Raw genomic sequence first — 27,210 nt, 5'->3', positions numbered from 1 at the left:
AGAGGTGGTAGCGGTGGTGGTGGGGATGGTGGTGGTGGTGGCTGCTGCCTGCGACCATCCATGAACGAAGACAACGCCCGTTTCTGCCTGCTGGCCGGGCTCATCCTGCTCTACCTGGTATGCGGGGCGGCCATCTTCTCGGCCCTGGAACATCCCTCCGAGCTCCGCGTCCGGCGTCTTTGGAAGCACCAGCTGGACAACTTCACTCAGAGACACGGGCTCAGCGCGGCTGCCCTGCGTGCCTTCCTCCGTCAGTACGAGGAGGTGATGGGAGCGGGCATCAGGGTGGACGCCTTGCGCTCCCGCTGGGACTTCTCTGGAGCCTTCTACTTTGTCGGCACAGTGATCTCCACTATTGGTACGGATCCACATGTTTTTCTCACCACAGACTGAACATTTTATGGCCTCGTAAAGTCAGAGCCACATTCATCTTATATGGAACAGCCCCAGATTTTATATCTCAGTTACATCACCAATTGGACCAATTACATCACTGATTTCTAGCTTTAGGAGAGAGTGGTGTGTGGTCACAAATACTGACTGAACTGTCCTGGGGCACAGCGGAATTCCTAAATGGGTGCCCCCTTAAGTTCTTGAAAGTCACTCGATAAAAAGCTTAGAGCACTATATAAAAACGAACATCAGCTGTGATAGAATGGAAACGTGTATTATGTGTACTTCATGTAATCATTACTCTTGAATTTGTGTCTCTATTCCTCTCATAAATCCCTCACTTGAAGACGCAGCATTAACCCTCTTTTTTCCTCTCCCCAAGGCTTTGGAATGACCACCCCGACCACCATATATGGGAAGATCTTCTTGATATTCTATGGCCTGATCGGCTGCGCTGCCACCATCCTCTTCTTCAACCTGTTCCTGGAGAGGATCATCACCATGCTGGCATACATCATGCGCTGGTGCCATGGGCGTCGGATGAAGCGAGCCGGGGAGGGTCCGTCGGAGCCCCGCGGTGAGGAGGACAACAGCCTGGAGGGCTGGAAGCCGTCCGTCTACTACGTGATGCTGATCCTCTGCGCGGCATCAGTGGTGATCGCCTGCAGTGCCTCGTCCCTCTACTGCACCATGGAGGGCTGGAGCTATGTGGACTCGCTCTACTTCTGCTTCGTGGCCTTCAGCACCATTGGTTTCGGGGACCTGGTGAGTAGCCAGAGGCAGCGGTACGAGGCCCCGGAGGCCTATCGCCTCGGAAACGGCCTCTCATCCTAATGGGCGTCTGCTGCATCTACTCGCTCTTCAACGTCATCTCCATTGTCATCAAGCAAACTCTTAACTGGATCCTTTCCAAGTTGGTTTGTCTCGGGTGCCGCCGCCCCTGCTCCTGTTCCACGGCAGGCTGCTGCTGGCTTTGCTGCCCCTGCTGACTCCAAGACAAAGAGCCCGGCGCAAGGCGTCCGCCGGTGCGACGGCGTCTCAAACACAACGCTGTGTGGCCGGCACCCTCGCAGCACCCGTGGGTAGGCACCGCTACACGGACGCGTCGGCTGAGACGGCGTGCGCCAGTGAGAGTGACCCCGGGGCGGCAGAAGGGCACATGCGGGACTGGCGTCTGTCGGGGAGATGATCTCTGTGAACGAATTCAGAGTGTCCAATAAGGTGTCTCTGGCGCTGTTGCAGAAACAGCTGAGCGAGACGGCTCACCATCAGGGACGACCACAGCAGAGCTATGTCCACCAGAACCTGTTCGCCGGGGGCGTGGGTGCCTTCGCCATCATGAATAACCGTCTGCAGGAAACCAGTGTAGACAGGTAGTAAAGACCATAGATATATATAAAGACTAGATGACTCACCCGCGCTGCTGGTCAATGGAGATCGACGTTGCCACATGGCGGCCATCTTGCTACAAGGTAGCACACCCACTAATAACATGAATGTCTATAGTGCATGTACTCTTGAAATAACCATAGCTTGCTCAATTTGCATACTTATAATGGACTTTTATATGATTTTGTTTTTTATTTAAAATGTCTTCGAAGCAAGAATCATAGCCACGTTAATAATGTTTGTAATAAACCAAACCGTTTGTAAATCCGTCAAGATTTCAGCCAGGTTAAGAGTCTTTTTGTTTGTGCAGATCACTCACCTTAACACATTGAGCGGCAGATGGCGCTGTGGGCGTATATGGCCGTTTGTGCCAGCTATGTAATGCAATGGGGGTAGATGCCGGTGTTTGTAGTGCTAAAACTATATTAAATAGTATAGCTATGGATCTAATAACAACGTCGATTGTCAGTGAGTTTCTTCCGGTCAACATGCAAAAAACTGATTATTTTTTCATCCATACATTTCCGTTTTATACCGTGGTGAATATGAGTATAGTTTTCGAGTAGAAACTCTGTCAAACAGTGCTTTACTGCATATCATTATAAATCGTGCCATTTCTCACCTGATTATTGAATCAATCTGAAATCAACGCTAGATTATCGGTATTATGTTTCATCATGCATGCACGAAAGTGGGGGGGGGGGGGGAAGCCGGCCCTCCGTGCTTTGATCGCAGCCAACGGGACACGGCCCACACACACACCACAGACACATGCTGCGATTGCGGGGAAAAAATTATCGGATCAGCGCAAGATTGCTAATATATAGTCCTTACCTTGTCTATGATGTACTGCAAAAAGAATAATCCAATTATCTGATCGCCATTCCAAATACTGGTCGCGGTCGTGTGTCCAACATTATCCACCAAAGAAAATGAACAGAGGGGGGGGCGGGGACCCTCGTCGATGCCATCCCTATAAGCGATTGTCTTGCTGGAGTGTTTAGACCCCGCCTGCACGCTGCAGCTCGGCCAGGAAAACAAACCACATCGTTTCAAATGGAGTGCAATAGCGCCCGCAAGGCATTAGGTGGCGGTATCGGACCGTTGCGGTCTTAGACAGAGTGCCACACATTCCCACAGCACAGCAGGATGAATTATGAATGGAAATAGCGAATAAAAGAAATAACGATCTAATAACGAGTATACTCGTTGTTGGTGTCCAACGATTGGCGGGCTATAACGAGTTAACTCATTTTTGGCGGAGAAACGGTTAAAGCAGTAGTTAACTGTAGCAAGATGGCCGCCGGTGAACTACGCGGGAGACTCCGCCTTGCGCCATCTAGTCTTTATATATATCTATGGTAAAGACACCTGTACAGTAATAACCCCCGGCCAGAAAAGAAAGCCCCTTCATTTGGAGAATGACAATGCATTTTTTGGGGGGAAGACAATGTTCTTGGATAATAAGAAAAAGAAGAAGAAGAAGAAGAAGAAGAAGAAGAAGAAGAAGAAGAAGAAGAAGAAGAAGAAGAAGAAGAAGAAGAAGAAGAAGAAGAAGAAGAAGAAGAAGAAGAAGAAGAAGAAGAAGAAGAAGAAGAAGAAGAAGAAGAAGATGAAGAAGAAGAAGAAGAAGAAGAAGAAGAAGAAGAAGAAGAAGAAGAAGAAGAAGAAGAAGAAGAAGAAGAAGAAGAAGAAGAAGAAGAAGAAGAAGAAGAAGAAGAAGAAGAAGAAGAAGAAGAAGAATAGCTTGGATTTATATAGCGCCTTTCAAGAAACCCAAGGACAAGCAACAGGGAGACGACTAGAGGCCATTTGCCTTCGTGAACAGGTGGGTTTTCGGGGCTGTCTTGAAGGAGTCCAAAGATGTGGCAGGGCAGATCTCAGGTATATCAGTTTGGATTCCATAAACTGGAACCTGAAAACTAATTATCTGCTGATTACTTTTTATCTGTGGTAAATCACTATGGTTTGTTCCCTTATTACCATATGATGAAATGAAACAGAGGGAATAGAGTGATCTCATTCCAATGGTAATTTGTTCACCACGAGGCACACTTCCATAAGAGGAAGTAGACCCCAGAGAGAATAGCTGTTACTGTGGAAATAACCAACAAGGCTCTGTATAAAGGTAAACAATAGTCTATTATAGTAGCAGATCTCTAACATGTATTCTGAGCATTCACCAATTCTATTGAATGTCAGTGTTTAGTATTTTGTTCTGTGGGGAGAAAAGGAGAGCAGACGCATGTCGTTTAACTCTTGTGTGGTGTTTCATGCTTTTGTTACTCACCCAATATTCACAGGTCTGGTGGACCCACAACATTATTGGGATTTTAAAACAATAAAGCCATAAAGGTTCATGTAAAAATACTTAACAGATGTTAACTTTATCTCAATTACAAGCTAACTAGACAGCATACAGTATGGTTCATATTTGCCATTTACCTCCACATTTATCAATAAAAGTGCTATTCGTTTTTTGTGATACAATGTGATGTCTGTAAAAAGAAAAATATAACAATAATCCATTATAATCAAGACATGAATGGCAGTTATTCATGTTTATCTTGAAAAATATAAATGAAACAACGTGGTGGAAGCAGACAGCGAAGGTACACAGTGAATTCGTTTTCACCTACAATTTCCACACTTTCAGGTCCAATGAATGAAATATAAATACGTGGGGGGGGGGGGGGGGGGGGGGGTGCATAGTGTGCGCTCAATGACAATTTGCTCTTTTACATGTTCTCCACAGAAAATGAGCCAAGATCAATGAGTCTCAGGTTAAAAAAAATTATTCATTGTCTGCCTTGAAAATGGACACCACACAAGGGTTAAAGAAAATAACTGTGAAATGTGATATCCTCAAGTGATTGCCTCATTGGGTAGACAATCAGATAGGGGGAAGTGGTGAAGCACAACTTGAACGGACAGGCTGATTTAAGAGTGGCTCCACATGTCCCCTGAGCTCTAGGAGTATAGCTACAATCACTCACACCAGAGTGATTCGAATTCTGAGAGCTGAACATTCTAATGATGACAATGGCTACAGTGGTCGTCAAGAGTGCTAGAATTCCAAAATAGAATTCTGAAGGAAACATTTGAATATACTCACACCTCAAAGGGTAACAAATGTGGCTGTAGGTGTGTGGTGATAGACTAGTGAACATACATATAAGCACATCATTTGTGTATTTACATCCTTAGTCACTTTAAAGGAACACTCCAACATTTTGGGAAATTAGCTTATTTGCCATCTACCCTGGAGTTAGACAAGAAGATACATACATTTTTCTTCTCTGTGCATGCAGTAGGAGTAGGAAGATGTTGGGAACTAGGCTAATGGAGGAACCTACTTCCAGTGACTGACGCTAAGCTAGGCTAATGGTGCACGTCTTCCTACTCCTATATGCACAGAGAAGAAAAAGGTATGTATCTTAACACTCCAACATTTTGGGAACCCTGGAGTTAGACAAGAAGATGCATACCCTTTTCTTCTCTGTGCATGCAGTAGAAGTAGGAAGACGTTGGGAACTAGGCTAATGGAGGAACCTACTTCCAGTGACTGACGCTAAGCTAGGCTAACGGTGCGCGTCTTCCTACTCCTACTGCATGCACAGAGAAGAAAAAAGGTATGTATCTTCTTGTCTAACTCCAGGGTAGATGGCAAATAAGCAAATTTCCCAAAATGTTGGAGTTTTCCTTTAAGTCTACATATCATGTTAGACAACCAACCAAACATGTACAATACCATGCATGTTTGAATTGTGTTTCTTAATTGAATAGAACATCTCCAGAAGCTAGTATGACAGCTGCAAAATAAATATGTAATTTTTACAATTCAGGCATTTACACTTTGTTATCCAGAGCGACTTATATTAAGTGTAATCACTTGTGTTAAATATGTCTGCCCCCATATTTGATGTCAGGAGAGACACCAGGGATGTTCTGGATGAAAGCGTGTGATGTCACCCGTGAGTTGAACAGCCCCCAAGATTATTGATTGGTGTAAATCTGTTCTTTTAATCTATACGTTATGCTTATATCCCTGGTTGATGATGACCAATTGAAATATGTAATTGTATACAATGCTGATGGTTGTTTTAGCTACTGTTGGTAATGTTATCAAGAAATGTCCATTCATATACTGTTCATTGTGTATTGCCATGGCACTTATAATTTTATGTTTACTTAATTAATATAGAATAGAATAGAGTAGAAATACTTTTATTATCCCGTGGGAAATTTGACACTCTAGTTTAATTAATTAACCTAGTCTGCACATTCAATTAACTGAATTAACTAGTTTACACTGTTTGTTAAAGTAGTTAATGCATATTAATAACAATTTAGCTTACAAAATAATGTACTAAAACATTACCTTAAAGATTCCCTCTACACATGTTTAAACATTTTATTTCTTTCAACAATATTCAAACTAAACTACTGAAAATGGCTTAGCAGAATCCCTACACCTTTGCCATAATTGAAAATGCAAGGATCTATGGTAGTACATTCCCCCCTGCAGTGAAAGGATGTTAAAATGGCGCTCTGGTGACACGTTCTGCACAAATAATCTGTATAGTCATGCCTCCAATAGGAATTAACTGTAGAAAAAACACAATGTTTTTTCTACAGTTAATTCCTATTGGAGGCATGACTATACAGATTATTTGTGCAGAACTTGTCACCAGAGCGCCATTTTAACATCCTTTCACTGCAGGAGGGAATGTACTACCATAGAGCCTACATAGACAATGTACTACCATAAAGCCTACATAGACAAAGGTTTGCCTGAACATAGTGTTATATCTTTGCCAATTCAGTATCAAGTGTTATACCTTTTATGATTCAAGGGAACCTATATCATTTATTTCTGGGGCAGTGTAAAGTCACCATCATACACCTTTGTGAGCATACAATATTTGACATGAAAAAAAAAACGCCCAGTGAAAAAACCTTCTGTTTAGTTGAATAACTCCCTAGTTTACCAGGGAATTATTGTTTTTTTCAACATGGAACGTTCTATTTAGGTGTTTCAAACCTCCATGTGAAATTTGGTACAAATACACCTTTTCCTCAGTGAATGACAGCCATTTATTTGGGTGTTTTTTCTAGATCCAAACACACGCTGCTTGTGCACAACAGAGGATAGAGAGAGGCGCTTGTCCCTGGTTTTATAATAAAATGGCAAAAAGACAAAGAGGTATAATGTTTACAAAGCACTGGAACTTGTTGTGGATGTTGAGTGCACATGCTACATGAATCTCTAATGCTTGGTGTCAATAAGCTAAACATTTAAAATTCAACTGCATGGGTCACATTGTACCTTTAAGATGCTTTTGTTTAAGTTTGCCTGTGCAACGTCACTGCCACGCGCTATGCGCCCAGGTTAGTTGAGTGATACACCTGCTAAATCAGCGTTCTTAATCTGTGGGGTGCACCTACAGGGGGGGGGGGGTGGGGCGTGGGAGGATGAGAAAGTAATTTAACTGGTAGTCAGACTTCTCCTTCCTCTGGACATGCTTGGAAATGGCAAGAGCACAATGGAAACATCATTTTTCAATCTTGAGTTATAGTAAATATTAGAGGTTGCAGGCATCTGTTAAATAATCTTTATTTAGGCTGAAAACAATTATGACTCTTAAATTAACATGACTTCTATACATAAAATATGAGGATAGCACTTTAAATGATCACGGTACAGTGAATGTTAAACCACCTTCTCACAAAACCTTCTCTTTCTGTCCCACAAAATCTCTCCTGGTCATAACACTCTACTGTCAAAGAGATCAATAAGGCAGCACAGTACAGATGATCTAAACCAGATTAAATACAAGACTGAGAGAGGGATTAGGATTTTAAACGTTTTTAGAGGAATATCTTTGACATGTTGAATTGTATTATTTAGTTTATTTTGTGCCTTGCTAGATTGTTGGGCCGGTTTCTACATTTTGTTAAGCTACCATGAATGTGGCTTGTTAGCATTTGTCATTTAAAGAGGACCTATTGTGGAAATAGCCTTTTCCTGTGTGTTGCATTGTTTTTACAGAATGAGGGGTTGTCCCAACACTGAATTTCTTTTAAATTGTGGCTTTTCTGCAGTTCAGCTGTGACAAGAACCCTCCCTCTTCAAACGAGCCATTCAGAATTGCAGCCACAATCGCTGTAGTTACTAATGTGCATGTATGTCTATATCTCTATAAAATATGTGTGTACAAGATGGTGGTTCACGCATAGATCTTCTATTTTCTACCTAAAGTTGCACCTAAAGTATGTTTCTGACAACAACATTGCTGTGCTATTGCTGGATCTTGAGGCAAATTGACCTGGAACGTCTAGTCTGCAAGTTGTATCTGAATTTCATTCAACAATATAGGCTACAGGCTTGTGCTGCTAGAGATACAATAAAATCAGCTCATTCGTTACAGGCACAGAAACAGTCCATTGAGAACGGGACTGAAACCGAGAGGTATAGAGGCTGCTAGAATACATCATCAGGACTAAAATATGTCCCCTTTAATAAACAAATGAGTTGGCCTACCGTTAGTGGCAAGCTAGCATGTTGGGTTGTGGTTAGTGGTACCCGTTGTTTTGAATGAGTAATGTCTTGCCAACATGGTATGCATTTATCGGGATGGCAATTCAGAAAAGGTTTCCCTATATGGTAAAAAGTGCCTGGCAATGTCAGACCAAAATAGACTAGAATTCGAAATGGCAAAGTATCCCTTTAAGGTTAACACTCGCTAGGCTTAAATCATCTACCTGATATTGAATACATAGCAATCTTCCTCATCACATAATGTATACAACGGAATACTAATAAAAATACAATTCCATATTAGGTCACATTTATATTACCAACATATCAATTTAAATTATCTCCATATCATCTCTTATTTGAATATGAGGCAGAGGGTTGTTGCTGGGTCATGTTTCCAAGCAAGATTTACAAAATGTCCTTCTCATCATAGAAATATAAACATTTTCCAGAGTTCATTACACCTATATTTGCATTGTATTTGTTAAGATGTTGATTGACTGGGGCATCGCGAGACAAAAAAAGGTTCCCTCCCTGCTTCACTTTTTGTCAAACCACCACGTGAGGAAACGTTTCATTTTGACACTGGTTCCATTCTGCCTATGGATCCACAGAGAGAAACCATAGCTTCTCAGGACTCTGCAAAACCCTAGAATGTGAGAGAGGAAATCATTGTTGAGTGTACTATACTATTACTAAGATCACACATTTTTGTGGGGATATTTGGACATTAAAGGTGCTATAGATAACATTCAGCTACTAGATGTTGCAATAAAGCACCAGCATGTGATTTATCCAATCAGGTGCATTCCATATGGGGAAATGGTAAGTAGGAAGGGGATACATGCCTACAACATGTAAACAACAACATTCATTTTGGACCCGCACATTTTCTTTTTGATAAAAAAAATATTTTTGGGGAAAAGCAATACTTTTATTCCACACCTTTCTAAAAGCTCTATGGATGTATTATTATTTTTAAATGATTACTCTATATAAACATTTGATCTATAGCACCTTTAAGTTCTGGCCGGATTCCGAGTGCACCGAAAGCAAACAAGGTCTTGAAACCAAAAGGTTTTAATCCACATGCAGGCCAAAGGGTTACCCATTTCTAATACAAAACCATCGTCCTCCACCACTATGGATTTTGCAATCACTTGGCTATTTTGTTTCTTGGAAGAAGCCGGTGTATTAATTACTACACGCTGGAGCCGTTTCACTGGTAATGCGGCCTGTCATCTGTTTCAAAATGCTGGAGGACCATGGTTTTGTTTTGTAGGTGGCTAACCCTTTGCCTCCATGTCGTGGTGTGCATTACAACGCTTTGTTTTCGTAAACCCTGTTTATGCTGTTTGCTGCTTCTCTAATTATCTGCATTTATTTATTAAAAAAATTCTGAATTTCAATATCTGAAAAGAGAAAATTAAAATAAACAAACCCTCTTACTGTCTTTTACTATTATGTATCTTACCACTATGTACTCTTATTATACTACTATCTATCAATCATGCTAATATGTCTATACTACTATGCACTCAGAATGTACATACACATTTACATTTAGTAATTTAGCAACTTACAGGTTCTGTACGACAAGTCAGCAGGAAGGGTACAACTCTTTCAGCTGAGTAACAATGTTCATCAAACAGTGTTGAAACTTGGGTGCTGCAGTGTTGAGTTTCAAGTTTTGTTTTATTTGTCACACATAAGGTACATTAGAGTGAAATGATTGATTCTGTATGAGTCTCCTGAGATTGTGCTTCATACAGTAAAAAAGTAAAAAGAATAAAGACCAAACACTATGTTACCAGTCAGGATGCTCTCAATTGTGCATGAGTAGAAGTTCTTCTCACTTTGAACTTCCTTCGACGCCTAAGGAAGTAGAGATGCTGCCGTGCCTTCTTCACTACACTGTCTATGTGTGTGGTCCATGTCAAGTCCTCAGATATGTGGACTCAAAGGTACTTGATTGTTCACTCTCTCGACCGGGGCGGTGCCCCATAGATGCTGAGGAGGCTGTAGTTCCTTGCCCCCGACTTCCTAAAATCCACAATCATCTCTTTGGTTTTGCTGACGTTCAGGGTGAGGCTGTTCTCCAGGGACCACAGCGCCAGGTTCTCCACCTCTCCCAGGTAGGCCCTCTCGTAATTTGCAGAGATCAGGCCCACCACAGCTGTGTCGTCAGCAAAGTTGATGATTGTGTTGTTGTTCCGCTGTGCCATACAGTCATGCGTGTAAAGCGAGTAGAGGAGGGGCCTCAGAACACAGCCCTGGGGGTCACCTGTGTTGAGAGTGATGGATGAGGAGGTGCAGTTACCTGCTCTCACCACTTGGGGTCTTCTTGTCAGGAAGTCCAAGACCCACTGGCAGAGGTCGTAGTTCAAGCCCATGTCTCTGAGCTTGATGGCGAGCTTGGAGGGGCTATGGTGTTGAATGCTGAGCTGTAGTCAATGAATAGCATTCTCACATAGTTCCCCTGCCTCTTGTCCAGGTGTGATGCTGCCGTGTGCAGCACATGGGCGTCACTCTGTCATCGTTCTGATACCTCTGGAATCAGCCTGTTCCACCATATTCCTGTACCACCCCTGGCTTTGCCTATAACAATTTTCTCCGTAGGTTGTAGCGCGCCACCGCCTTGTACTCATCCGTGTTGCCTGTAACGAGCCCAACGTTGTAGGCTGAGGTGCATGCATTCAGAGCTTCGCGGACCGATTTGTCTACCCAAGGCTTGAATGAATGAATGAATGAATGAATGAATGAATGAATGAATGAATGAATGAATGAATGAATGAATGAATGAATGAATGAATGAATGAACGAATGAATGAATGAATGAATGAATGAATGAATGAATGAATGAATGAATTAATGAATGAATGAATGAAAACTTTATTTAACAGATTGCAGAATGGGTACAATACAGTACGGCTCAATACACACAATTGTTAAGGGGATGCAGACCAGAGAAAGACGTTTGTCTTGTTTACATCAGGGTCCCCATTTTCAATTCATAGTGACATTTATGACATACACAACATACATGACATTTATGGCATAGGGACATACATGACCTACAGGTATTTAGTACTGTTACATTTGTGACATATACGATATTCAAATATACAGTACTATTCAGTACTATTCATTCACTTTTGGTTTAGAAAACTTTAATTGAGGTAGAGGGGATTATTTCTTCTACCAGAGTACCAAGTGCATAGTAGTAGAGACATATTAGTATAGTACTAGTAGGTAGTAATATAGGCAAGGAAGATTATTTAGAGGAAGAGTGCATTATAGTAGAAGACAGTAAGAAGGTTAATTTTTCTTTTTTTAGTGTAACACTCAAGTTCAACACTGTTTGACAAACAATACCACTGACCCTTAGCTGCGAGAGATGTACCCCTCCTGCTGACGTGTTGTTCACAATTTGTAAGTTGCTTTGGTTAAAAGCTAAATGACTAAATGTAAATGTCTAAAGCTCCCCAACTCGCTCGGAAGAAACGTTGACGTCAGAACTTTGACGTTTCTCTCGATGATTCATAACATAATGTTGAAGAATCCCAACTATCCGGTATATAGAGGCCCGTGCATCAATTACTTACATTGGGCGGTGGGGTATTGTGCATCTCTTTCTGCTGATAGTAAGCAGAAATTATACAGTTCCTTCTGTAAAAAAAAAAAAAAAACATGACCTTAACTTCCCATATGTCTTGATTATGATTCACATTTGAACTTTCACACAATACTAAATGCATGCATATTCATAATATACAAACATTTTCAGACTTTCATTTGAAAATGAGAGATTCAGAAGTTCACTGTTTTCATTGTCAAGCTTACAATATTGTACCATTTACAAGGATGTGATCTACATTTGAAATATTTAACCATACTGGATATTTCAGGGGACAATTTAACCAACCAACTGATATAGATAGTATGTGTATGCGTATGTATGTATTGTGACTTAGAAATATGTATATTCACAATCACTGAGTAGTAGACAAGAGGTAGGATTAAATATGTTTATACTTCATCCTACTCCTTTTCAGACATGTTCAGACATTAATATTGTTTATTTGTTTGAACTATTTTGGTTTGTTGCTACTTTTTATTATTTTGTTTAAATTGTGTATGTATTTACATTTTAAAATGTTCACATGTTCGAAATAAAGATTGAATTCAATTTGATTCAATATACTGTGTGGTTATACTGATTTTGAATGACACCCTTCATCTGTATCGACTTACTTGCTCTGTATGCCTCCCCCTGGAGGTAAACCAGGGATAACCGCGGACGCTAGGACCGTCAGGACAGACAGGAGGTCAGGCTCCTCCCCTTTGGCACTCAGCTCCTCATAAATCTCTGTCAAAGGTTAACACAAATACAAATACAGTCACATGTGGCAATTTCAGTCTTTGAAGTGATAGGGGTACATAAAACATCTTTGAAGTGATACATTAAAAGTATTTGAAGTCATAGGGGTGTATTATACGTCTTTGAGGTGATAGGGGTACATTAAAAGTCTTTGAAGTGATAGGGGTACATTAAAAGTTTTTGAAGTGATATAGGTACATTCAAATCTTTGAAGTGATAGGGGTGTATTACAGCTAGCTTGGCATCACAGCTAGCACCCTCCAGTAATGTTTTCCCCAAACCTCTGATGTTGACTCAAACAGTGGCGCCGTCTGGGGAGTTCCCTGACCCTGTTTTCCCGGAGGACAGCCTGGAGGTAAATTTCGCTGCACGGCGGGTTATGACTGCGACAGCACGCCGGGCCGTGTGTGGAAATTGTGGCTCCTCATCACACCCCAGCCGAGCTCCAGTTTGCCCTGCTAGGGGACAGAGGTGTCAACGCTGTGGCAGGCAGAACCATTTTGCCCGGGTCTGCCGCTCTGCTCCCGGCGCTAATAGCACGCCGCCATGCTCGCCACGTCCACCTGCGCCGACAACCATCCATTCAGTGGACGCCACCTCTCGAGCATTTAAATGGTGCACGGTGGAACTGGACGGGGTGGTTCTCCCACTCCTGTTGGATACGGAGGCCTCCAAGTCACTTTTGAACGTTTCCACGGTCCGACGACTCTTCCCGCTCCGGACGCTCACCGCCAACGCAGAGGACCTATATGGGTATGGACACTCTAAGATAGGAATGGCAGGCACAATCACCTTCACTGTGTGCTATGGGACCCAGGCCCTTCCCTCATTCACTTTCCAAGTGTCTCGTCAGGGAGCCAACCTCATGGGCTACGATTTGTTTTGTGGGCTTGGGTTCTCCCTTGTGGACAATACAGGGGCTGACATTCTGTCTGTGGGTTTGCCCTGGCACCAGCGCTGGCCTGCTCTGTTTAGTGGGTTGGGCTGCCTCACTGCGTTTCACCACCAGCCTCTCCTCATCCCGGAGGTGCGTTCGGTGATCCAGCCGCTGCGCCGCCTGCCCCTTACCCTACGCGACGAGCCGAGCTGCAGACGCTTTTGGATACGGGCATCATCGAACACGTCAACGCTTCGCCATGGATTTCCAACCTGCCGGCATCCCGGGCGTGGTAGTTTTTTTGGATGACATAGTGGTCCATGGTGCAACATCAGCCGTCCACGACGAGCGCCTGGCGAGGGTGCTGGACGTCCTCTCCAGTCACAACCTCATGCTGAATGGGGACAAGTGCACCTTCGCTGTCCCAGTCATCGAGTTTGTGGGGTTCTGCCGATGGCCTCAGCCTGCTCCATTTTTTTTTTTTTTTTTTTTTTTCTCCTTTTTCCTCAGATTTTCTCCCATCCCAATGTTAGTCGTTATGCCAATTCCCAATCCCCTTCCTGGTCGCTGCGCACTTACCCCCCACAGTCGGTCTGGGAGAGTGGAGGCTATCACGTGCTTCCTCCGACACACGTCTAGCCAATCAACCGCTTCTTTTCACCTGGCAGCGCGGACTCTCACTGAGAGGGTGTAACGTGTGGAAGGATCACACTACCCCCCTTAGATCCTATCCGCGCTGAGCAGGCGCCCCGACCGAACTGTAGGAGTCGCTGTTTACAACGACCCGGACCCACCCCGCCAGCTTTCCCACCCTCTAATACAGCCAATTGTATTAGTGTGAATGGCCAGCCAAGCTGGTGACAACGCCGGAGCTGTGAGCTGGATTCGAACAGGCGAATCTAGCGTCTCCGGTGTTGGTGACGAACGCAATCTCCACTACGCCACCTGACCGCCCCTAGCCTGCTCCATTCTAACGTGGAGGCCGTGCTGCGCCTGCCTGAGCCGTCCTGCCCAGCGCAGCTCTTGTCGTTTCTAGTGATGACAGCCTACTACCTGCGTTTCCTTCCCCAATACTCCGCGACCACCACCCCGCTTCGTAGGCTCCTGAAACAGGACGCGGTATGGGAGTGGACCTCAGCCTGCTCTATCGCCGTTCGCCAACTTAAAACGCAGCTCACCACACCACCGGTGCTCGCGTTCTTCGATCTGGCGAGCCCGACGTTTGTCACCTGGGATGCATCCAATATGGCGATCGGGGCTGCGCTGTCTCAGGTCCAGCGGGGTACGGAACGCCCAGTGACGTTTGCCTCCCGGTCTGTCTCCCCAGCTGAACAGAATTACTCGGTGGGGGAGCGAGAGGATCTGGCCTGTGTCTGGGCATGTGAACAGTGGCACATGTACGTGTACGGGAGACATTTTACACTGCGGACGACCACCAGGCTCTCACCGCCCTGCTCGCTACATCGGGGTTGGGCCACAAGCCGCTGAGGATTCACCGCTGGTCAGAGAGGTTCCAGCCATATAACTTCACCACAGTGTTTACTCCCGGCAGGGAGAATGTAGTGGCTGACCTGCTCTCCCGTGCCACCCCCGGCCCGGCACCCAAAACGTGCCCGGATCCAATGGAACCGGAGCTTGTCCTTATGCTTCATGGCCCGCTCCAGGCCACAGTCTCCCTGGAGGACCTCCAGCTTGCATCGGAGGAGAACTCCACGCTCGCCCAACTCCGCACCTACATCAGGGGGGGGTGGCCCGCGAAGGTCCCGGAAGTGATGGTGCCTTTTCACCAGGTCAAGGATGAGCTGTCCTGCTGGAGCAGTGTCTGTGTGGCCCGGGGGCTTCGCACAATCATCCCCAGTACCTCAGAGCGCGCATACTGGCCATGGCGCACGAGGGGCACCTGGGCATCGTGAGGGTGAAGCAGTGCTGCAGGGATCTGGTGTGGTGGCCGGGCATTGACCGGGATATAGAGACAATGGTGAGGGACTGCTCAGCCTGCCTTCTCAGCGGTAAGACGGGGCCGCGGACCCCAGCGCCTCTGCAGCCTTTGCCATGGCCACCCGCACCTTGGAAGCACATCCAGCTGGACATCTCTGGGGAGCTCCATCATGGCGTCCCACACCACCAGCGTTTCCTCCTGGTTGCCTATGACCTCCATTCCAAGTGGCCAGAGGTGGCCGCCTCGAGGTCTGTGACTACCCGTGTGGTCACGGATTTCCTCTCCGCCCGGTGGGGCATTCCAGACACCCTCACTACGGACAATGGGCCGCAGTTCGTCTCTGCTGACTTTGTCACCTTCATGGAGGCCAGGGGGATTAACCACGTTCGTACGGCTTTCTACCACCCGGAGGCAAACAGGGGGGTGGAGAGATTTAATCAGACATTAAAAAACGGGATCAGAGCGCACCTGACGGATGGTCTGCCGTTCTCAGCCGCACACAACTACGGGCAGTTCCCCAGCCCTCCTGATGATAGGACGCGAGTTACAGCTTCCCCTGGATCGGCTGAGGGTCCCGGCAAGCATCACACGGGCAGTGGTACCCTGCCAGGGCACCAGGGTCGCAAATGCTCAGCGTCGTATGAAGCAGTGGTTTGACAGGAGGCGGAGGGTGAAAGCGCCTGCCTTCACAGAAGGAGACTGGGTCCGGATTTGTCGTCCCAACCGGGACCACAAGCTGCTCTCCTTCTGGTCTGCACCAATACGGGTCACGGCCCAGCTGGGCCCGGCCACCTTTCGTCTGGCCGATGGATCGCGGTGGCACGCAAACCAGCTTCGGAAGGTGGCAAACAACCCCATCTCGGACCCAGAGTCCAGGGAGGATTTAGAGCTGGATATTGAGGACTGGCCTTTGGCCAATGAGCCGCAGCGGGGCCCGCCATTGCCAGCCGAGCCCCAGGTTCACCTGGAAGCCTCTCCAGTCCGCGCCCAGGGGGGCTCGCCATTGCCATTGCCAGCTAAGCCCCAGGTTCACCGGGAAGCCTGTCCAGTCCGCATCCGGGTTAGACCGGCCTACTCGAGAGACTATATTACTTGAGAGACTATATTACAGACTAATTATTCATTAAATAAAAAACCAGATCAACACCAAAAAATATGTAGAAAGAAATATATATATATATATAATAATAATATATATAATATATAATAATAATATACATAGCATAATATATAATAATAATATATATATATATATCATTATATATAATAATAATAATTCAATTACATTTTCTTTTAAATAATAATAAAATTAAAAAGATATGTATATGATATATATATATATGTGAATAAAAGAAAAGATAAGAAATAAAAAGGTTCTCAGAGTATTTCGTGTTACAGAGTCGTTCCTATACAGTGTCCTTGTTACAGGAGGTGAGAGACGTAGTAAGAAGCTTCCTCTGAGTCTCTCTGTGCTTGCCATGAGACTCCGGTATCGCTTGCTTGACCGCAGCAGTTCAAATAGGCAGTTGTTTGGGTGTCTCGAGTCTTTGATAATTCTCTTAGCCTTGCCCATGCACCGCTTGTTGTAAATGCCCTGGAGAGTGGGAAGCCCCCCTCCAATTGTGCGTTCGGCTGAGCGGGCCACTCTCTGTAGTCTGCTACGGTCTTGTGCGGTGCTATTCCCAAACCAGGAGGTGATATTGCCAGTCAGGATGCTCTCTATTGTGCATGAGTAGAAGTTCTTAAGGATCTTCTGACTGACTTGGAACTTCCTTAGGCGTCTGAGGAAGTAGAGGCGTTGTCGTGCCTTCTTCACAACACTGTCAATGTGTGAGGTCCATGTCAAGTCCTCGGATATGTGGACTCCGAGGTACTTAAAACTGTTCACTCTCTCAACCGGTGCCCCGTCGATGCTGAGGGGGCTGTAGTCCCTGACCCCCGACCTCCTAAAGTCCACAATCATCTTCTTTGTTTTGCTGATGTTCAGGGAAAGGCTGTTCTCTTGACACCATCCCGCTAGAACCTTGACCTCCTCCAGGTAGGCCCTCTCGTCGTTTGCAGAGATCAGGCCCACTATTACTGTGTCGTCAGCAAATTTGATGATTGTGTTGTTGTTCCGCTGTGCCACACAGTCATGTGTGTACAGGGAGTAGAGGAGGGGACTCAGAACACAGCCCTGGGGGGCCCCTATGTTGAGAGTGATGGATGAGGAGGTGCAGTTGCCTGCTCTCACCACCTGGGGTCTGCCCGTCAGGAAGTCCAAGACCCACTGGCAGAGGTCATAGTTCAAGCCCAGGTCCCTGAGCTTGGCTATGAGTTTGGAGGGGACTATGGTATTGAATGCTGAGCTGTAGTCGATGAACAGCATTCTCACATAGTTCCCCTGCCTCTTGTCCAGGTGTGATGCTGCTGTGTACAGCACATGGGCTATGGCGTCCTCCGTGGACCTGTTGGGGCGGTATGCAAATTGCAGGAGGTCCAGGTTGATGGGGAGGGAGGAGCAGATGTAGCCCTTTACTAGCTTCTCAAAGCACTTCATGACTATGTCGGTGACTGGCAGTCTACCCGGTTCACCTAGGTAGGTTGCAGAGACTGTTAATATAAATGAAACTTTATGGGGATGTTCTTCTGGGTTCCCTTTGGGGGGGGGGTATGTTGTGTATGTGTATCACAACGGTGTTCACCGTGCCTTTAAGATGGCACGGTGGTGTTACGACCAGTGCTGTAAAATACCGTGAAGTGTTGTGGTAACGTGAGTGGGTATGGTGTGTTGTTGTGCACTGGGGGAGCATGTAATAAAACGTCTAAACGTTACGTCGCAGTTCGGTACGTTTTTGGATATATAATAGTATCCATCATGGCTAACTTTGACAGTTCAAGAGGAATTTTTTTTAGCAAAGATGGGGAACCAAACTATAACCCTTTACACATAACTAACATGAGGGAGACGGGTGTGTAATAAGAAACCCGATAATATGTATACCCAGGGCCGCCTCAGGGGGTGTGCGAGCAGTGCGGTCGCACAGGGCCTCGCGGGAAGGGGGGCCTCGCAAAAAAAAAATAATAATAATAATAATTATTATTATTATTTCTTTTATTTCTTTTGCGAGGCCCCCCTTCCCGCGAGGCCCTTTTTCATCACAGACCTAAAATCTAGTTTTGCTTATATGCTTATATATTTCACATTAGACACGTTTGTAGAATGTGTTTGACTTGTTCCGGGCTCTGCGGCTCTGCAGATATACTATTGGAGCTCTGTGGCTCTGCAGATACACTATTGGAGCTCTGCGGCTCTGCAGCAGATATACTATTTGTTTCAACGAGGGGAGGGGTTACAGGTAAGGTACAGTCGGCCGGCGTGCATCTGACTATTTCCACGGGAGCGCGTGCAGCATTGGAGGTTATGCCAAGACGAAGAGGACGGTCGTTCGGCAGATGGACTGAAGATGAAAGTTGTTGCATGTTAGAAAGTTCAGTCAGGCTAGCCATGTCGGCTTAGCTAAAGGCAGGGACAGCTAGTTAGCTTTAGCTACGTTATCGAGTGCTAACGTGTGGTTCAGTCGGGCTAGCCATGTCGGCTAGTAGCTTAGCTAAAGGCTAACTAGCGTTAGCTAACCTAGCTAGCTAGCGTCAGCTACGTTATCGAGTGCTAACGTGTGGCAGATAAACAGGAGAACAGACTCCCAAGTTAATCCCAACGGGGAGGACAATTTGGGGTACAGGTAAGGTACAGGCGGCCGGCGTGCGTCTGACTATTTCCACGGGAGCGCGTGCAGCATTGGAGGTTATGCCAAGACGAAGAGGATGGTCATTCGGCAGATGAACTTCGTCAACTCCACGGTTGTCTCCTTCCTCTTGCACGTTTGGTGAGTTTTTAATGCACTCTATTCTATTCCCGCCGTGGATCTCTCTCTGTCTCTTTTTCTCTCTCTTTCTCTCTCTCTCTCTGTCTCTCTCGCTCTCTCTCTCTCTGTTGCTCTCGCTCTCTCTCTCTTGCTCTCTCTCTCTCTCTTGCTCTCTCTCTTGCTCTCTCTCTCTCTCTCTCTCTCTCTCTCTCTCTCTCTCTCTCTCTCTCTCTCTCTCTCTCTCTCTCTCTCTGGCCTTGCTCTGGTGGAGGGTGTGCCACTGTGTGTGTGTCATCATGTTAACGTTAGCCTCAGTTAAACCTTGCGACGCCTCGATAGATGAAGCTGTGTTCTGAGGTGTCCTGTGTTCTGAGCTGTGTTCTGAGCTGTGTGCTGAGCTGTGTTCTGTGCTGTGTTCTGCATGTGTTCTGTGTTCTGAGCTGTGTTCTGAGATGTGTTCTGAGCTGTGTTCTGTGTTCTGAGCTGTGTGCTGAGCTGTGTTCTGTGCTGTGTTCTGAGGTGTCCTGTGTTCTGAGCTGTGTTCTGAGCTGTGTGCTGAGATGTGTTCTGTGTTCTGAGCTGTGTTCTAAGCTGTGTTGTGTTCTGAGCTGTGTTCTGAGCTTATATAGTGCTTTTACTAACTATATTATATTTCTCTCTCTGGTCAGGGGCATTGCCGGGTCTGTGCAGCGATAACACTGTATATTGACTGTAGAACGGGAGCTCTCTCTCACTCTCTCGCTCTCTCTCTCTCTCTCTCGCTATATGTTGACTGTGTATCATGCCCAGCCTCGGGCAGCGCTATTATTTAAGAATATGTTGACTGTATGAAAAAAAAAAATATATATATATATAAAGATTTTTTTTTTATATTATATAAACTTTTTTTATTATTATAATTTTTTTTTACCTTTAGGGGGGGGGGGGGGGGGGGGGGGGGGGGGGGGGCTCGCGTTTAAATCTTGCACAGGGCCTCGCATTTCTCCCAGGCGGCACTGTGTATACCTGCTACTTTGGATTCCAGATAGTCTTCAAGCTCAGCCTCCTGGTGCAGTGCCTCTGCTGACAGCTGGGGGGCGCCAGGGAAGCATACCAGGATGATGCTGATGTTATCCAAGCTGCCCTGTGGAGCGGAGACAGGGACAGTGATTGCTACTGGCTGGGACTGGATGGTGTCATGGATCCATGCAAAGCAGTGGAGGTTTCTCTATGACAACACGTGAAATTCAAATTCACTCATAATTCATAATTATTATTAATTTACATATATATATATATTATTTTTTAATTATTATTATTATAATCTTTTTATTAGAAATGTTTTCCTCTGTAAAAAAATGCCAGTGCATTTATTTTTTCTTCAAAAATGGCCAAAATTGACAGCTCTGAGCAGGCCTGCACTGCAGTAATGATTGCAGTAATATTCGTGCAGAATATCTGCACAGGTTGACCCAATTTAAATAAATAATAGCCAATCAAAATAGGCTATTAACTTCATCTAAGCACGGTCTGTGCAGTTAAACTCTTGCCATTGAATGGGGGATTGAATGATTGACAGCCTTGACAATCCAATAATAAACAGAGGATGAATGATTGGCAGCCTTTAAAATCCAATCAGAGATTGCTGCATCGCACAGTCAAAACGGGTCCAGCTGCAGGTTCGGAGGTTAGGTTTAGCTCGGGCCAATCTCAAGTTTCTCAAGTTTCTTTATTAGTTGTCATACAGTAACAGAAGTACAGAATACTTTTATACAAAATGTAACAGAAAGAAGCATTTTGTATAAAAGTATCTGTACTTCTGTATGACAACTAATAAAGAAACTTGAGATTGGCCCGAGCTAAACCTAACCTCCGAACCTGCAGCTGGACCCGTTTTGACTGTGTGAAACATAGCAAGCTAGTAGTTTAGTAAACTGTACAGCTATAACAACACAGGCTAAATTAAACTTTGCGCCAACATTAGGACCGAAGTATAAACCAGCAACTGAGCAACATGAAGAAGTGGACTTATGCATCTGGATCAGAAAAAAAAGTTGTGGATGAAAAAGTAAGTAGGCTACAGTGTTTGTAAAAGCTTGTATGCTAACAGTAGCTAGCCAGCTTAGCCTACATCACAATGATGATCACCAAGCTAACTTACTGTACACACTGTAGGGCTGGGCAATTCATCGAAACAGAATCGCGATATCGATTCATAGACCTATGCAATCTCATTTCTAAGTTATGACGATTTTTCTTTTATTAAATTTTTTTTTTTTTTTTTTTTTTTACTTTTTAAATTATTTGATCTGGGTTGAACATGATTTGTGGAACTCCCTCTGGTGTTGTGGTCATGGTATTCACTGACCTTTGGGAAGTATTTCGACATGCACATTAGTGGTGTAGTGGGGATCATCTCTATGTTCCCCAGGTCCTATGTTCCCCGGGTTCTATGTTCCCCGCTTTGATTGATTAATAGATTGAACATTTTATAAATTTTTATTATTTTATTAATTATTAATGTCCGCCTTGTTTCGAACGGTTAAGCTTAGGCCCTCTTTCGAACTGGTTAAGGTTAGAGTTTGGAATCAGGGCTGGTGGTCTAAAATTTGTAATCAATCAATCAATCAATCAAAGCGGGGAACATAGAACCCGGGGAACATAGGACCCGGGGAACATAGACATGCTCCCGTGTAGTGTATCTTGTAGACCAGGCCCATTGCAAGTTGCTGTACTCTGTCGTCTACTCTAAGCCATCCTAGGTTGTCAAAGTGGGCAGGGGTGAGGTGGGTTTTAGGAGTAAGGTCAAGCAGTAGTCTGACCAGTTTGTTTTGTGATGTTTGTAATCTTGTTTTTAGTGCCTTTGAGGTGCTTTGGTACCATGAGGTGCAAGCATAGTCATAGTACCCTTGAATGAGTGCTCCTGTTAGAGTCTTCAAGGTATTCTTGTTTACCAGAGAGGAGATCCGGTACAGGAATCTAGTTCGTTGGTTGACTTAGTTTTATTACATTGGATCCCATTTTGTCACAGGAAAGATTTGCCTCTATCGGATGGAACCCAGGTAGGTAATTTCATCTTTCCTTTTAAGATAAGATAAGATATTCCTTTATTCATCCCCTTGGGGAAATTCAGGCATCATAGCAGCATGGGGGAAGGGGGGGTACAGGTAGTGAAAACAACACAAGCAGTGTAAACAAATAGGTCAATATAATTTACTATCTAACTAACTGAAATATATTTTCACAGTGTCACATAAGGTGTAGTATGCATAAGGTATTGTTATAATTTACTATCTAACTAACTGAAATATACATTATTCATTATTCACAGTATCACAGTATCCACATAAGGTGCAGTATGCATAAGGTAGTGTTATTGTCCTACTTGGGTTCCTATTAGTTCTAGGTCGATGTCTGGCAGCAGTCCCTGCCCACTGTTGTGGAGCCTGATGGCCACTGGTATGAAGGACTGGACTAGTTGAGTGTCGGGGGGGTATGAGTCTGTGGCTTCCTTGTCACCTTCACCTAATATGTTTTGATCTGGTCAGGTGCGCTGTTACCTAATATGTTTTGATCTGATCAGGTGCGCTGTCACCTAATATGTTTTGATCTGGTCAGGTGCGCTGTCACCTAATATGTTTTGATCTGATCAGGTGCGCTGTCACCTAATATGTTTTGATCTGGTCAGGTGCGCTGTCACCTAATATGATTTCATCTGGTCAGGTGCGCTGTCACCTAATATGATTTCATCTGGTCAGGTGCGCTGTCACCTAATATGTTTTCATCTGGTCAGGTCCGCTGTCACCTAATGTTAATATGTTTTCATCTGTGTCCACTGACACACAGTGGGGGATGTTTTAAAAATATAATTTAATATATAATATAATATAATAATTTGTGCTTCACCTAAAAATTTGGTCAGCAGCCTCCACTGATGCAAAGGTATGGATTTTTACTATACCGTTGTCTATGATACATTGTAAAATGTACTGCTCTCCCAGTCTCAGCATTCAGTTAGAACCAGTGAGCTGACCTCACTTATGAGTAGTAATAGAAGCTATCATATAAAATCATATTAAAATATTTTTTAACGGTAGTTAAACGGTATAATGGTGTAACAGTATTTGACAGTAGTTTTCCAGTACAAATTGCATTGTAATATGACATATTTTCAAAGTATTTATCTTGTAATACAATTGTTATGGTGCTATTTCATTCAAAATGATATATTTTCTTGTAGTTTTTAATACTGCTGCAAGGAATCTTTTTTGTATTATCTTAGAAATATACATAATTATACTGTATATTTTTTAAATAATAAAAAAGCAGGTGGTTTGGTAATTGGAAGGTTCCCGGTTTGATTCCGGCTGCTCCCGGCAGTGCATAAAAGTGTCCTTGAGCAAGACACTTCACCCCTGCTTCCGGTGAGCAGGTTGACACTTTGCATGGTTGCCTCCACCATCGGTGTGTGAATGTGTGTTTGAATGGGTGAATAAAGCATACGTTTGAAGTTGTAAAGCACTTTGGATGTAAGTGCTTTATAAAGGCAGTCCATTCCATTTACCATTTAGGTACTAACCTTATAGAGACAGAGGTCAATGACCTGAGCGCAGACGTCCCTCAGGTCGGTGCAGACCTGCAGCCGGCTGTGGATGAAGGCACACAGCTCCTCGTTGGTGACCGTGTCCCAGACGCCATCACAAGCCAGCACCAGGAACTCATCCACGGGCGACCGCTCCACCACGAACACCTCCGGCTCTGGAGAGACCATCTGCTGACTGGCCGACCGGTTCTCCGCGCCCTTGTAGCCGAAGTCCCCCAGGGCGCGGGAGACGGCCAGGGAGCCGTTGATTCGCTGGATGGTCACGGAGCCGCCGGCACTCTCGATTCGCTCCTTCTCCAGAGGGCTGTAGGGCTTGTGGTCCTCGGTGGAGAAGCACACCTGCCCGGATCGGCACAGTACGGCGCGCGAGTCGCCACAGTTGGCAAAGTAGATGTAGCACGGCGAGACGAGAGTGCCCACCACCGTGGTGCCACCCCGTTCCCAGCCCTCCCGTCGGGCCACGGTGTAAAGGTGCTTATCTGTTTGCAGGAAACCCTCTATGATGCCCGCTCTGACCCTCTCTGGGTCGTCCTCTGGCCCCATTTCACCTAAACATGCAAGAAACAAGTCATACATTAGCTAGAGTGATTGTTACATTATATAACAGTACATTTTTACAGAATAAAATAATGATGGATAGTGAAGTTAAGTTGAGCCTTTATTAATCCCCTTCTGGAAATGTGTCCTCTGCATTTGACTATTTAGGAGCAGTGGGCAGCCCCACCTGGGGGCCCAGGGACCAACTCCAGGGGTAATGCCAGTACCGTGGTCAAGGGCAATGGCAGGAAACCTAGCATGCATGACTTTTGGTGTGGGAGGAAACCACGCAAACACAGAAAAGCCCCCCTACTGGGGTTTGAACCCAGGACCTTCTTGCTGTGAGACAACAGTGCTAACCACTGCATCACCATAGTGCCGGATAGGTCATCAATTATGACATCATTGTCATCATAAGGAATCTCCACCCTCTCTAACATTCTAACAATTATACACAGAGCTTCCTTATCAGAGGAGCTGTAAGAACAGCACAGTTGAAAGCCACTGATGATCAGACAGGGATCTCTGTGATATTACAACAGATATGCAACAGAAACTCTTCCAAGAAACCATTGCCAAACTAAGAGTCTGGGTTGCAAAATAAAACACAGAAATCTATATCTGTTGTAGAAGGGATCACCTTGGGACAGGATCTGACTCAGGAGATGCTGGGAGCAGTACTGTGCCACGTTGCTGCCCGCATGCCCGTCGAACACTGCAAAGAAGCTCCAGCCTGCCAGCTCGCCTCCCAGCTGTGGCACGCAGTTATGGAAGTCCTCCATGCTGGCCCTCCAGCCCTGCATGCTGCCCAGGGCGTATGTCAGGCCCCAGCGGGAGCAGCCGTCCTCCGTCAGCTTGTCCAAGATGGGCCGATCCAGGTAGGGGCTGGGGATCACCTCGTCCCCTTCCCCTTCCCCTTCCCCAGGCGGGTGCTCCCCCCCGTCTCTTCCCGGTCCTCCTACCCCTGCTCCTCCTCCTCCTCCACGGCCTCCGCCTTTGAAGAAAGAGCTGACCCTCTTCTCCGTCTCCTTCACCAGCTGCCGCATGAATGCTGGCATCTCCACACTTCCCTTCCTGGCCGTTCTCATGGCTCAGGCACACAGGCTGATGCGTGGGAATCTCCCCTCTCCCGGTGGACGTCGGCGGTGGAGGAGTGCTGAGCGAGGGGCCTGGTGACGCTGGGCCTGTGTGTCTGCGTTTAGCCCCTACTGTCGCTCCGGGGCTTTGAGCATGGCTGCCCAGGCTGATGGATTTTCTCTGTGTCGGCTGCTCACCCCCCTCCTCTTGCCCATTTCTCTTATCTCTCCTCTTTCTCTCCCTTTCTTTTTCTTTCTTGAGGACTCACTGAGATGCACTCTCTCCTTTTATCATCCTTCCGCTCTGCTTTGTTGTGGCTCTTCTCCTCTTCCTCTCTCTCTTGTCCTGTTTATTTCACCTTCTCCCTCTCTTTTTTTCATACCTCTTCCCTCTTTCACCAGCTCTCACCCTCTAGCGTTGTTATTGTCCCCCTGCCTCCGCAGTGATTGGCCGGCTATTTGTGTGCACCAATCCCCGGGCAGCATAGATCTCCTCTGAACTATCCCTCACTCTCTCTCTATCTCCCTCCCTCCCTCCCTCCCTCCTATCTGCAGCTCTGTTTATACCTCCTCCCCTTCCATTCGATCAACCAGGATTAGCGGGCGTCTAACTCCTGTGGATTAGGGGGCTGTCAGGCGCTTAGCACGTAGTACTACGGTGTACTGTGGTGTGAGAGTGAGAGGAGAACAGGTGAGAGAGTGAGAGGAGAACAGGTGAGAGAGTGAGAGGAGAACAGGTGAGAGAGTGAGATGGCAAGAAAAGGAGGGAAGACAAACTCAGTTTTCATCTACACGGACGTTCCCTTTAAAAGCCTCCACCACCAAGTCACATGGTGCCTTTCTAGAGCCTGGCTTTACGTAACACATGTTCGCCTCCAGCCATTTCTCATCTCATTTAAAGCAGTCGTTGCTGTGTTTTATATATTTATTTATAATTGTTTCAGTCTGTGCAAATTAGGCGAGGTGTGAACTGAAACAGGCAGATTGGAAATATAGGTTGATGGTGAAAAATCTCAGCTTTTTATGTATGTTGTTCTCTTCTGTAGTGGCTTTACGATAATCAAAACAGTATATCCGTCTATTGATAAAGCACAGTGTTGGCTTGTGACTGGAATGTTGCTGGTTCACATCCCAAGATACATGCAAGGCACTTTACTCCAACAGTAGAAGATTGTAGCTCCCAGCTCCGGTGGCGATGTGTAACTGCTGGCTGCTTCTGAAATACTCAAGCATAGTGTGGAAGATGTGGAAATGGACAAATAAAAACTAAACGAATTCGGGACCAATCCACCCCAGTTTTATGTGTTAGAAAGGTGCTTTTAGAAAGGTGGAGAATAAAAGGTTTGCTTTTCCCCCCAAACAAATATTGATGAATGAATTTATCATTTAAAAAAAAAATGCAGTTCCAAAATGTACGTTATTGTTTACATGAATCCCCTCCCTACTTCCCATTTCTCCACATGGAATGCACCCAATTACATAAATTACATGCTGGTGCTCTAGTGGCTGAATGCACCTTACCGTGTTCCTATTTGTTTAATTACCAAAATATTTGTTTTACTTTCTAGAAGTTTCAGTGCAGCAAGAATGGAGCAAAAAAATTATTCAGACTAGAGTCTGGATCTTTAAATATTTCTATGTTTTATTTGA

At 45.2% G+C, this 27,210-nt stretch overlaps 2 protein-coding genes across 2 annotated transcripts; one reads left to right on the top strand and one right to left on the bottom strand.

The window, feature by feature from the left end:
* Nucleotides 1–60: 60 nt before the first annotated feature.
* Nucleotides 61–1,770, top strand: kcnk12l (potassium channel, subfamily K, member 12 like; the record flags this gene model as incomplete). Its single annotated transcript, XM_084319968.1, is given in 5 exon segments — nucleotides 61–358; nucleotides 776–1,216; nucleotides 1,219–1,377; nucleotides 1,380–1,541; nucleotides 1,544–1,770. Coding segments are annotated over 5 exon segments (1,287 nt in total).
* Nucleotides 1,771–7,383: 5,613 nt separating this feature from the next.
* Nucleotides 7,384–25,913, bottom strand: ppm1nb (protein phosphatase, Mg2+/Mn2+ dependent, 1Nb (putative)). The gene is made up of 6 exons (XM_084319875.1): nucleotides 25,125–25,913; nucleotides 23,924–24,495; nucleotides 20,371–20,488; nucleotides 12,578–12,692; nucleotides 11,929–11,992; nucleotides 7,384–8,972 (listed from the first exon to the last, which is right to left on the bottom strand). The coding sequence occupies exons 1-6, from the start codon at nucleotides 25,570–25,572 to the stop codon at nucleotides 8,955–8,957; spliced, it is 1,335 nt and encodes a 444-aa protein (XP_084176001.1). The 5' UTR covers nucleotides 25,573–25,913; the 3' UTR covers nucleotides 7,384–8,954.
* Between the last annotated feature and the right edge of the window lie 1,297 nt (nucleotides 25,914–27,210).

Source organism: Notolepis coatsorum (genome assembly GCF_963971535.1).
Source record: "Notolepis coatsorum genome assembly, chromosome: 8".
NCBI lineage: Eukaryota > Metazoa > Chordata > Actinopteri > Aulopiformes > Paralepididae > Notolepis > Notolepis coatsorum.
This window is presented reverse-complemented; position numbering and strand designations above follow the sequence as displayed.

What these genes read in the sequence shown, in the direction of transcription:
- ppm1nb (XM_084319875.1), bottom strand. Translation starts at nt 25,572, where the DNA reads ATGAGAACGGCCAGGAAGGGAAGTGTGGAGATGCCAGCATTCATGCGG. An exon ending in GAGTCAGATCCTGTCCCAAG is followed by an intron (nt 24,496 to 25,124) that starts GTGATCCCTTCT and finishes TTGCATGTTTAG; the next exon opens with GTGAAATGGGGCCAGAGGAC. An exon ending in TTGACCTCTGTCTCTATAAG is followed by an intron (nt 20,489 to 23,923) that starts GTTAGTACCTAA and finishes TCCGCTCCACAG; the next exon opens with GGCAGCTTGGATAACATCAG.